Here is a 13,001-nt window from a genome sequence, read left to right on the forward strand (position 1 = left end):
AATGCCTTAGCATGTTGTGGGCTCATCCAACCACACTGTCAGAATTTTGGTTTCAAACTGACACAGGATACTGTAAGGCATATATACAGTATATTCGATAATTAATTGGTATTTTGCAAGTTGCAAGAATCTAGGTTCCTCTCCGATGACACCTCATTTATTCATAGAACACGAGTTCTGATTATGGTTATAGAGTTCTGATTATACAGCATAGAAGCTCTACAAAGAAATCAAATGTCACACATTTTCTTGGTGAACCGGTCAGCAATCATGTAGGCTGCAAACAGATGGTAACGCGCAGGATGCGATATAGCCAGGATAATACTAAAAAACCTTCCCCAAACAATACCAAAATTGTTTGCATCCTTGAAATTGTTCCAGAAAATGAAGTATTTCTGCGAGAAAATTATTGCAATTACACATTTTGTTATGCACATGTTTATTTCCTTTGTGTGTATTAGAACACAAAAAATGAGGAAAAAAGGCCAGGTGGCCACAATTTTACACAAAACACCAAGGGGCCAGACAAAATTGTTGGCACCCTCAACTTACTATCTGGTGGCACAACCTTTGGAATAAATCACTTCCTATAACCATCAACGCGTTTCTTACACCTCACAACTGGAATTTTGGACCACTCTTCTTTTGCAAACTTCTCCAGGTCTCTTATATTTGAAGGGTGCCTTCTACCAACAGCAATTTTAAGATTTCTCCACAGGTCTTCAATGGGATTTAGATCTGGACTCAAGATCTCTGGAGATGGACTTGTAACCTTGAGTTTTTAGATATTTTTCAACAATTTTGGTTCTCAAGTCATCAGACAGTTCTCTTCTCCTCTTTCTGTTCTCCATGATTATTGTGGCACACACAGACACACAATGGAAAGATTGAGTCAACTTCTCCCCTTTTTATTTGGTTTCAGGTGTGATTTTCATATTGCCCACACCTGCTTCCTTCTTGCCATGGTTGAGTTTGAATGAGCATCGCATGCCTGAAACATAGTTGTTTACTCACAATTTTGGAAGGGTGCCAACAATTTTGTCTGGCCCATTTTTTGTGTCTTATGTGAAATTATTTCCAATTTCCCCCTTTTTTTTTGTGCGAAATGATCATGTGTATAACAAAACATGTGTAATGGTAATAATTTTCTGGGAGAAATACTTCATTTTCTGGAACAACTTCAAGGGTGCCAACACTTTCAGCCATGTATGTAAATCTCAGCTCCCTGTCATTTATAAGGGTACATAATGTATTTTTTAAATGACATCTGAAGCATACATCTTATTGGCTCAGAGTAGGAGGCACACCTAAATCCGTGAGTAGTGTTTTAAGCTTAAAAGGAACCTGTTACCAGCAAAAACACTATTATCTTGCACATATGGAATTAATCTGCAGGTTAATAGCATTACTAACCTGCCCGGTGCCTGCATGTAGCCGAATGCTGCGGGGAGCATATAAAATTTATTCTCCCTAGCTGCATTCGGTTTCAGTCACAGGGGTAGTGCCGTGCCGGTTCAGTCACCGCTATGAGAATACAGAACGGAAGCTGTAACCGCGTCCCCGACCCTGACTGATGTGAGTGAGTGTCAGTCAGGGCCAGGGAAGCAGTTACAGCTGCCTTTCTGTATATTCAGTGGTGACTGAATCAGCGCCGGTGTTGCCCCCAAGACTGAAATCGAACGCTGTTGGGAAGAATAAAGTAAATTTTCTCCCTTTGGTTTTCGGCTACCTGCAGGCGCTGGGCAGGTTAGTAACATTATTAACCTGCAGATTAAGCCCATATCGGCAGATTAACAGCATTTTTGCTGGTGGCAGTTTCCCTTTAAGGGTACTTTCAGATATAGAAGACTTGTGAATTTTCTGCAGCACACACGCAGCAAAGTCTGCATGCAGTACTGTACATGTTAATTTGTTGTGGATTTGCTGCAAATTTCACCCATCACATTTCATGGGTTTACATCTGTAGTGACTTTAAAAAAATCATACTGCAAAATTCATGTGCAGAAATTTCCTCCAATGTTTAAATTGTTGAAGCGTAATCTTCTAATACAGTACTCTATTAAACTGAAGATTTTCTGCATGCAAAAGCACGTGAAGACCTGCTGCAAATGTGCCACATTAGAATACAGTTTGCAGTTCTGCAGAGGAAAAGATTGAATCATTCACATTTAAATACAGGCAATTTAATTGACTTTGCTTAATAAAAAGGAATTATTGAAAACACTGAAAATGTACTATGTGTATTGCTATATTATAGAACTTCTTGGTTTTGGTTGTTACGTGCCTCAGCTATTAGCATCTGCTTGCTATTCTAATATTCTAAGTACACAAGTAGTACTAGCGGATGTGTGCGGAATAAATGTGATGGAGAAAATAATGGATGGTATACAGTATATACCATCAGCTTGCACAGAGAGCATGAACAAACTGGCACTGCAGGACTAAAATTTGGAACCTGTTGCAAGCTTTCACACAATATACCGTAATTAAAATTGTTAAAACAAAGTATCAAAGAATATTTGCAAGCATCAGCTTAACGTATCGCTGTTACGATGTTAATGTTAATGTTATCCATTAAAAATTAATGCAATATTTTTTTTCTCCTTTCAAAACAGTGATTAGATATTATAAATTAGTTAAAAACAACACAACAAAAGCAGCAATTTGTTAAACTTTTAAAATAAGCATTAATTGCCTAGACAATCCCTCTCCAATTAGCTTAAGGGACCTCAGAGATCTGTTGCAATGATGTCCCTCTCATGATTCACGTGACCGCTGCTGTCACTCATGCATGTATGGCACTACCGGTGAGGGACATCATTGTTGAGGGAACATTGGAGTTGATGCAGCAGATCAGAATTTTACCACATTTACTGCGATGTGGTGAAAAATGTTGGTGGAACATGTTTCCACTTAGTCCTATTCACACAGTGTGGTTGATATCAGTCTTTAGAGCATCCATGTGATAGTTATGTATTGCTTGTTTTCTATCCCATCAGTGTACAAAAACATTACATAGAAGAAGAAAATATAAAACTGAGCTACAACTGTTCATGTGTTATTAAGTAGCAGTAATTAAATAGTGGCAAGTGGTACTGAGTGCAATATAGGTGATCTATTAAATATTATTTACAGTAATGACTGTACTATCAAATATATAATTTGTAGTTATGAAGGTTTATTCCGATTCAGAAAAAGTCACCAACTTATCTGTGCCAAAAAATCTCAATTACCAAAAAAATTGTACTTTCTTACCTCAGTCAGATGTGGAGTTGGGTTAAATCCACATAAATTGCATACCATATTCTTGCATTCTGTGCATGTGTTAAAATTAGGAAGGTCCTTTGAACCAATGTTTAATTCTGTTTTACAAAGAAGACATAGTGTTTTTGCTTCTTTGATTTTTTCAATAATTTCTGGCTCTACCTTTGTAGTCTTGTTTAACTCTGGAATGTCTTTCTTTGCTGCTTTCTCTGCCATTTTTTTGTCATCAATCTCTTTTCGCAAAGGACTCAATTTTGGCTCCTCTGATACTTTTGAAGGTACAGGCTGTGTTTCTTTGTTAATCACGGGTAGTTTGGGTGAATGTGGGACCGTAGGCTCTTTTGTAGGCTTTTGATTATCAGCTAATTTTTGTGCAGGTGCAGGTACAGGTTGCTTGGATGCTGTTCCTTGTGTGCTTTGTGGTTGAGTACCTGGTTGGGCTGCTGTTGATATAAAACTGGAGGCTTGGCTAAATATTGATGCACCAAACCCAAAGAGCTTTCCAGTCACTGTCTCTTGTGGCGTTGTAGGTTGTATCTTTGGAGCTTCAGTAACACTTCCAAGATTTAAACTGAAACGTCTTGCCTGCTCTTGTGATTTAGGAGGCTGTGCAGTAGGTTGTGCTGCTACCTGTGCACTGCCAGGTTTAGGAAGAGGACTTGGCTTTGTGGATACAGTAGGCTGTGGTGTTGTTTGTGAAATGACAGGCTTTTGAGGAGGATTAGGTTTAGGACTTCCTGGTGCATTGGGAGGTGGAACTACAGGTTTGTGAGGAAGACTAGGTTTTGGACTTCCTGGCCCAGAAGACTGTGTAGTTTGTGGACCTGCAGGTTTATGAAGAGGACTAGGTTTTGGACTGCCTGGACCAGAAGGCTGTGTTGATTGGGGAACAGCAGGTTTATGAGCAGGACTAGATTTTGGACTTCCTGGATCAAAAGGCTGTGCTGATTGTGGAACTGTGGGTTTATGAAAAGGGCTAAATTTTGGACTGCCTGGCCCAGGAGACTGTGTTGATTGTGGAGCTACGGGTTTATGAGCAGGACTAGATTTTGGACTTCCTATCCCAGGAAGCTGTGTTGATTGTGGACCAGTAGGTTTATGAGCAGGGCTAGGCTTTGGACTTCCTGGTCCAGAAGGTTGTGTTGATTGTGGAGCTACTGGTTTATGGATAGGGCTAGATTTGGGACTTCCTGGTCCAGAAGACTGTGCTGCTTGTGGAGCTACAGGTTTATGAGCAGGACTAGATTTTGGACTTCCTGGTACAGAAGATTGTATTGATTGTGGAGCTACTGGTTTATGGACAGGGCTAGATTTGGGACTTCCTGGTCCAGAAGATTGTGTTGCTTGTGGAGCTATAGGTTTATGAGCAGGGCTAGGCTTTGGACTTCCTGGTGCAGAAGGTTGGGTAGATTGTGGAGGTACAGGTTTATGGGCAGGACTAGATTTTGGACTTCCTGGTCCAGAAAGCTGTGTTGCTTGTGGAGCTGCAGGTTTATGCACAGGGCTAGATTTTGGACTCCCTGGCATTGAAGAAGTGACAGGTTTTTGAAAGAGACTAGGCTTTGAGCTAACAAGTTCTGGAAGTTGTGATGCTTGTTGAGTGACAGGTTTGTCCAAAGGACTAGGCTTGGGATTTATTGGCAGAGGCACCTCCTTTTGAGCTAACTGGTTAGCTGGCATTATCTTTTTTGGACTTTTTGAAGAATCGTCTTTCAGCTGTGATGTCTCTACTTCTTGAGCAGTTATTTGATGTTGACCAGGTAATGCAAACTGTTTAAATTCTTTAGCTGATTGCTGAAAGACTGTTTTTATAGAATCAGTTATTTTGGTTTCTGCTGTTGCAGGGGAAGGAGCATAATCAGGTTTAGTCTGAGGTTGAGAAGATACAGTCTGGGACAGTTCAACTGTCTGCTTCTTTTCAGGTACTATTGGTTTGGATTTATCTGATATTGTGGGTTTACCTGTTCTGCTTTCTGTTGCTGGTTGATTAAACTTGGATGGTGAGTCCGGCGCAGATATCTGGCTTTGCACCATAGGTGATGCTTTCAGGCCTTGTTTCATTAGTTTATCTGGCACTACATTAGGCTCTTTCTTTGGAGAAGAAACTGATACTCCTGCTGATGGTGCTGCAGGTTTTTGCTTTCCTGGCTGTGGCATAGGTGGACCAGCCATATCCATACCAAGGGCTCTCTGCATCTGACAGTTCAAACAAAGCCATTCTTGCATCTGTTAACAAAAGAAAACAAAATTGAACACATTGACTTCACTGTATAAATTGTAATGTAATGATTCGAAAATTATTGTTTTAGTTTACAAACTATCAGAAACCTGCTTTTCATTTCTTATTACTATTGATATATAAAATATCTAATCTATCCAAACAAATGTAATTTAATTACTTTATAGCCATTTTTGCATTTTAAAAGTCAGGATGGACCATATGCTTTTTAATTTATTTTAGTTTGTGGATGTTTTCCCCAGCAATATGCGCTCCTGAAGGATGATGATGGAAGTCGATATTCTGATTCAAGGATGATTTATATTTCAAACTAAAATACAACCGGTTTCGACTTCTTAGAGTCTTCCTCAGGTATAATGTCATGCATATAAACAGATCTATCTGAACACATTTTATAGCAGATATCCCTGCATGTCAATTTGGGTGGGGGCTGTCTGACACACCCAGGTACTCAGATATGCAAGAATTTGCACTCTGAGGAATCCAACAAAATTCATATAACAAATACATTTTATACTTTTCTCTTTTCCCACACAAGGAAGAAAAAAAAAAAAAGTGTTAAAAAAATAAAAAAAAAATTCCACACTGAATTTTCTTTTTTTTTTTTTTTTTTTTTACAAATTATTCACTAAAATTATCTTTTCTTTTCTAAGAGCACTATAAATATAATTATACTATATAAAAAATTTCTGTTAAAATGTTATTAAACATACTAAAGTGTGATTTCATACTAAAATGTAAAATCCTACAATTATATACATTATAAGAAAAAAAAAACTTGCTTTTTTCATATTGGGACTATTTCCATATGTCAATTACAAATTTTTGAAATTTCATTCATATTAAAACTGAAAAAACTAATATGCAATCTTGTACCTGTCAATTTATTTGCTTTGCAGCTTTGCACATCATATACCTTCTATAACATCATTTAATCCATCTGGGTATAATGTACCCAGACGGAAGATCCAATATGATTCTTTCCAGTTTAACTTTTGTACCCTATTAGTACAATTCACAGGTATTTGCTCCAACGGGGTTACAGAAATATTGAATGCTTTATTATGCTTCAAACATAGATGCCGGGATAAGCTATGTTTTAAAAAGCCATTTTTTGTATTGTGTCTGTGGCCATTCATACGGGATCGTAAGGACTGAATAGTCCGACCCACGTATTGCAGGCCACAGGTACAGGTAATAACATATATCACAAAATCACTATCATACGTTAGTTTTTGTGTGATCGCTATGGTTTCACCCGTACTATACGACGTGATGTGATGAATCATATGGGTGATAATTTTGCAGGTACAACATTTTCGGGAACCACATCGATAAATACCCGGTTTGGAAGCATCCGTTTTGTTTATCCTAATTTTTTCTTTTCTCTTTATACATTCACATTCCTCATCTTTGGTCATTCTGAGATTTCTAGGGGCAATTATACCCTTCACTGTTTGGCCCCTACGAAAAGTAATATTGGGTTTGTCTGGTAAAAGTTTCTTCAAAAATGTATCTTTTTTCAATAAGTACCAATATTTATTTAAAATGTTTCTTATCTCTGTATTACTACTATTAAAAGCAGTGATAAAATTATACTGCCACCCATCTTTTTTTCTATCCTTATTCTTATTTTTGTTTTTATTAATCCGCTCGGGTTTTTCTCCTCCTTCCTTAGTTATCCCCTCTTCCACTTCCTTATTTTCATTATTCTCTCTGGATAAGCACTCCTGCTGAGTTCTTTCTAGATTGGTTTTATATGCTGCCATAATTAATTGCTTTGGATATTTCATATCCGTAAACCGATCGATCAAAATTTTCGATTGTTCCACGTAATCTTTCTTATTTGTATTATTTCTCCTGATTCGACGGAACTGGCTATAAGGAATGTTTTGTTTCCATTTTTGGTGGTGTGCACTCCGATAATCGAGGAAACCATTGGTGTCAGTTTTCTTGAAGTAAGTTCTAGTGCAAATTTTTTTGTTTTTATGAGATATTTCTAGATCAAGAAAATGTATTTTGTCTTTATTAACCTCTGCGGAAAAAGTGATACCCCAGTCATTCCTGTTTAATGCCACAATAAATTCTTGAGCTTCAACTGAAGTGCCTTTCCAAAATATAATTAAATCGTCAATGAAGCGTCGATAATATAACATATTGTTACAGTAAGGTGGCTGACATAAGGGGGATGAGGACTCGAAGCACCCCATGAAAAGATTCGCGAAACTTGGGGCTACCCGAGTCCCCATCGCGGTGCCAAGCCGCTGTGTATACATTTGCCCCTGGAAAGTAAAAAGCTTGTGTTCCAATATGAATTTTAGACCCATTATTAAAAATTGTCTCTGATGTTCTGGCATATCAATTACTTCATTCAAATAATGTGAAACTGAATTTATTCCCAATCTATGATCAATATTGGAGTAAAGAGCGTGTACGTCTAAACTTATGAACATGTAATCTTCTTCCCAAACAAAATTTTCACATTCTTTTACTAGTTGGCTGGAGTCTAGGAGAAAAGAAGGTAGTTTTCTAACTAGATCCTGCAGGTACAGATCAATGTAGTGAGACAGCTGACTAGTTAGTGAGCCTATCCCCGAAATGATCGGTCGTCCGGGAGGTTTCACAGGATTTTTATGCACCTTGGGGAGATGATAAAATAGGGCTGTATTTGGATTTTTGTTGGTCAGGAACCGTTTTTCCTTTTTATTTAGGATGTTTTGATTAAAGGCAGTGTCTATCAACCTATGATATTCTTCGATATGTCTTTTGGAAGGGTCAACATCTAACTTTTTATAGTATTTTACATCTGATAATATATTATATGCTTCCTCCAAATAGTCCTCTCGGTCCTGAATGACAATACCCCCTCCTTTATCTGCTCCTCGAATCACAATTTTTTCATTGTTCTTTAGTTTTTCTAAAGCTTCTTTTTCTTCCTTTGAAGTATTCATTTTTTGAATGGTTCTTTTATTACTTAGTCTGTTTTTACCTACAGAACTCGTATTTTCTATTTTCCCTTTTTGTATAGTTTTTCCAGTCTTATTTAATCCCCGAAATTCCTCGGATACTAAAGTATAAAAAGTGTCCAAATGACTGCCTCGATGGTGGGTGGGGTTAAAATTAGATTTGGGACAGACATTTTTATGTATACTTTTACTGGATGGAATGGTATCTGCTTTTTCAATAGTTTTTACTTCATCCTTGTCTTTACACCCTGCTGTTCGATCCATTATAGCAAAATGTCTAACAAGTGTTAATTTGCGGACATACTTATTTAGATCAAGAAATAAATCAAAAGGCCTGGCTCTTTGTGTGGGACAGAAGCCTAGACCTTTAGATAAAATAGCTTCTTCAGCCTTAGAGAGTTGATGTTTTGATAAATTGAATAATTTAACCGGTTGTATTTTAGTTTGAAATAAAAATCATCCTTGAATCAGAATATCGAGTTCCATCATCATTAGTGTTGAGCATTCCGATACCGCAAGTATCGGGTATCGGCCGATATTTGCGGTATCGGAATTCCGATACCGAATTCCGATACTTCCCGCGTATCGGATACTGGAATCGGAAGTTCCCAGAATTCAAACTGAACGCAGCAGCCAATGAGGAATGATTGGAAGTGTGGGCACATCCTGTTTAGCATGGTGGGCATGTAAGTACTGGCAAGGCTGTGATTGGCTGCTGAAATGATGTCACTCTGCACTATAAAAAACGCTGCCGCCATTTTGCGCTCACTCTGCTGTGATTTCAGTTAGGGACAGGACGCTGTGTTCTAACTGAGGGCCAGTTGAGATAGCTAATTGCTTTATTTTCCTTTCCAAAGGCTAATTTAGCAAAACGCTGTGTGTTCTTCACTGTTCACCTTGCTCTTGCCTTGCAGCGCTGTTTTAACAGCGTTCTGCAAGGTCTCTGTGTGTGTGTGTGTGTGCAGCTCACTCTGTAGTCTGTGTGCAGCCATATACCCGGTTGTATTCAGCTCAGGGGGGGTTCACACTGCCTCACACAGTTGTCCTTTTTTGCTCATAGTGCAGCCTGCTGCACATTTTTTCTCAAATTTCCTATTAGTGTTTTTCCACCCGTCTCCAGCTAAATTGTGGAAAAACACTACATAGGATAACCTAGAGGGGGTTTTTTGGGCCTTGCAGCGCCGTTTACGGCTGTCTGCACGGTCTCCGTGTGAGCCCAGCTCGCCCTGTAGTCTGTGTGCAGCCATAGCCGGTTGGATTCAGCTCAGGGTTCGTTACTGCCTCATACATTGAGAAAAATTTTCCTTTTTTTCAAATAGTGCAGCCTGTTTAAAATTTAAAAAAAAAATTTCCTATTAGTGTTTTTCCACCCGTCTCCAGCTAAATTGTGGAAAAACACTACATAGGCTAACCTAGAGGTTTTTTTTGGGGCCTTGCAGTGCCGTTTACGGCTGTCTGCAAGGTCTCTGTGTGAGCGCAGCTCGCCCTGTAGTCTGTGTGCAGCCATAGCCGGTTGGATTCAGCTAAGGGTGCGTTACTGCCTCATACCTTGAAAAAAAATTTCCTTTTTTTCAAATAGTGCAGCCTGTTTAAAATTTTTTAAAAAAAATTCCCTATTAGTGTCTTTCCAATCGTATCCAGCTAAATAGTGGAAAAACACTAAATAGAATAACCTAGAGGAGGTTTTTTGGGCCTTGCAGCGCCGTTTACGGCTGTCTGCACGGTCTCCGTGTGATTTAAACTAGCTCTGTAGCCCGATCTGCAAAAAAAAAAAAAGTAAAGTTCACCAAACACAACTAAACACTTGTGTAGGCCACATTTGAAAAATAATAAAGTTTAGTCCACACTTTACAACATTAGTGTTTCTTACACCTGTTAGGAGGAGCATTTCAGGAATAAGCACACTAAGGCCTTAGTACTTTTCTGCTTATCTTTATCTGTCAACCAAGATGAAGAGGGCAGGGAGTAAGGCACGTGGGCGTGGGCGCGGAGCAGGGAGAGGAGCAGGGAGAGGACGTGGTGATTCTGTGCCTGCTGCTGGCGCCGGTGACTCGTCGTCACTCAGTTTCAGCAGGGAACAGTCCTTCATGCGCAGCTTTGTCGGAGAGCGCCGTGCACCACTGCTGCGTGAAGACCAAATTGAAGCCGTTGTCGGGTGGATGGCAGCTAACGCCTCGGCATCGACTACAGTTAGTGCCACATCCTCTCAGGCACAGACCACTGGAGAGCAGCCATCTGTCTCTTCACCACCTGCCAAATTGGCCAGGCAGTCAGAGAGCCCAGGACAGGAGCCATCTCTACTTCTGTTCTCTGAATCTCTTGGCTTGGAAACAGGGGGCCAGCCAAGCAGCATTGGAGAAATGGAAGAAGAGGCAGTGTGCAGTGATGCCCAACAGCTTTGTCTCTCTGACTCTGAAGAGGCGGGTGGGCCAGTGCCTCCGGTGACCACAGCGCAGTACGCATCTGATGATGAAACTCAGGTGCCGCTTTCTGGTGCGTACTGTGCTGCCGAGACTACCCAGGAGGAGCAGTTGGTGGCAGAGGGTAGTGGAGATGATGAGGTCGTTGACCCATCGTGGCGTGAGGAACAGGAAGGTGGTGGGAGCAGCTCTGAGGAAGAGATTCCCCTTACGGGCCAAAGAGGGAGAGGGAGGGGGAAAACTGCGGAGCCTGTAGCCTCCACTTTGGCACCCGTTAGGAGCCTGTCTCTTTCCAAAGCCAAAAAGGGCGCTCCCAAGACTTGCAGTGCCTGGTCCTTTTTTGACACAGTTGCAGATGACATTTGTTTTGTCAAATGCAAGCTGTGTCATCAGAAAGTAAAAAGAGGGAAAAATGTCAGCAACCTCAATACCACAAATATGTGGAAATATGTGCGGACCAGGCACGCGGTGGAGTTACAGAAACAGACTGAAGATGTAGGCCAACCAACAGCGGCAGCTACCACCTCTTCAGCTCGTGTTGCCTCTTCCTCCAGCTCACGCACAGCTGGTTTGGCTTCCTCCCAGGATCGCCATGGAAGAACCTCTGGCACTGTTGTCCAGAGACCTTGTGTAATTCCACCCACAGCACGACCTTCCCAGTCATCCTCACACTCCCAGTCTACTCTACAGCCATCGGTAGTACAGGCATGGGAGAAAAGGCGGGCATTCTCGGCCAACCACCCCCGAGCACAGGCTCTGAATGCAGGCATTGCCAAACTGTTGTCCCTGGAAATGCTCTCGTTCAGGCTGGTGGAGACTGACAGCTTCCGTGACTTGATGGCATTGGCAGTCCCACAGTACAAGGTGCCCAGCCGCTTTTACTTCAGCAGGCAAGCTGTCCCTGCCCTGCACAGGCATGTTGAGGGAAACATAAAACATGCGCTACTGAACGCCGTCAGTAGCAAGGTCCACCTCACCACCGATGCGTGGACCAGTCAGCATGGACAGGGGCGATACGTTTCCCTCACTGCCCATTGGGTTAATGTTGTTGAGCCAGGTACAGATCGTGCGAGTGGCGCAGGACGTGTCCTGCCCACTCCAAGGATTGCAGGAATCCAGTCTGTACGCATTGACTCCTCCTCTTACACAAGTTCCTCAGAATCAACTCTGCAGGAGCCGTCACAGTCCACCTCCACATGGACCCGTGAACGTTTACCTATGACCGACATGAGCACAGCCATGGCCAAACGTCAGCAGGCCGTCTTGAAACTAGTTTCATTGGGGCATCGAAGCCACACAGCGCAGGAGCTCTGGAATGCCATCAAGCAGGAGAGCGATGTGTGGTTACTGCCAGCGAATCTCCAGCCAGGCATGGTAGTGTGTGACAATGGCCGAAATCTGGTGGCAGCTTTGGCCCTTGGCAACCTTATTCACATCCCATGTCTGGCACATGTGCTCAATTTGGTTGTGCAGAGTTTTCTGAGGGACTATCCAGATCTTGATGCCCTGCTGCACAAGGTCCGCCTAGAGTGTGCTCACTTGCGGCGTTCCAGCTTGGCCAGATCCCGCATTGCTGCTCTGCAGCGCCGATTCCGCCTTCCGGAACACCGCATCATATGTGACCTACCTACCCGGTGGAATTCCACGTTACATATGTTGGAGCGGTTGTGTGAGCAGCAGCAAGCAGTTATGGAGTACCAGCTGCATCAGGCGCAAAGAAGTCGCAGTCAGCGCCGATCAGACTTCACAACCACAGAGTGGGCCACTATGAAGGACGTCTGCCAGGTTTTGCGTCCTTTTGATTATTCCACGCGGATGGCAAGTGCAGATGATGCACTAGTCAGCATGACTGTCCCCCTTATCTGCCTGCTTAAGCAACCTTTGCAAGGGTTAAGGGATGATGTTGTGGAAGAGGTGGAGGATGAGGAGACACCTTTTCCATCAGCTTCTGGAGAGTCAGCGCCACGTGGTTCCTCACAAAGGGGTACGCAGGGGCCAATTTGTGAGGAGGATGAGGAGGAGTCAATGGAGGAGGAAGAGCTCCGTCCAGAGGAGGGAGCGACACAATTGTCCAGTGGTCAGTGTGTACAGTGAGGGTGGGGTGATGACGAG

At 41.8% G+C, this 13,001-nt stretch overlaps 1 protein-coding gene across 3 annotated transcripts in view; it reads right to left on the reverse strand.

Moving 5' to 3' along the window:
* Positions 1-13,001, reverse strand: part of PCLO (piccolo presynaptic cytomatrix protein) — a 665,287-nt gene that overhangs the window by 480,820 nt on the left and 171,466 nt on the right. For all 3 annotated transcript variants that reach the window (XM_069765158.1, XM_069765159.1, XM_069765157.1), the window contains exon 3: positions 3,256-5,490. In XM_069765158.1, coding sequence (XP_069621259.1) covers positions 3,256-5,490 — 2,235 coding nt within the window. The remainder of the gene's footprint in view (positions 1-3,255; positions 5,491-13,001) is intronic.

This window comes from Ranitomeya imitator, chromosome 4, assembly GCF_032444005.1.
Source record: "Ranitomeya imitator isolate aRanImi1 chromosome 4, aRanImi1.pri, whole genome shotgun sequence".
Classification (NCBI taxonomy): domain Eukaryota; kingdom Metazoa; phylum Chordata; class Amphibia; order Anura; family Dendrobatidae; genus Ranitomeya; species Ranitomeya imitator.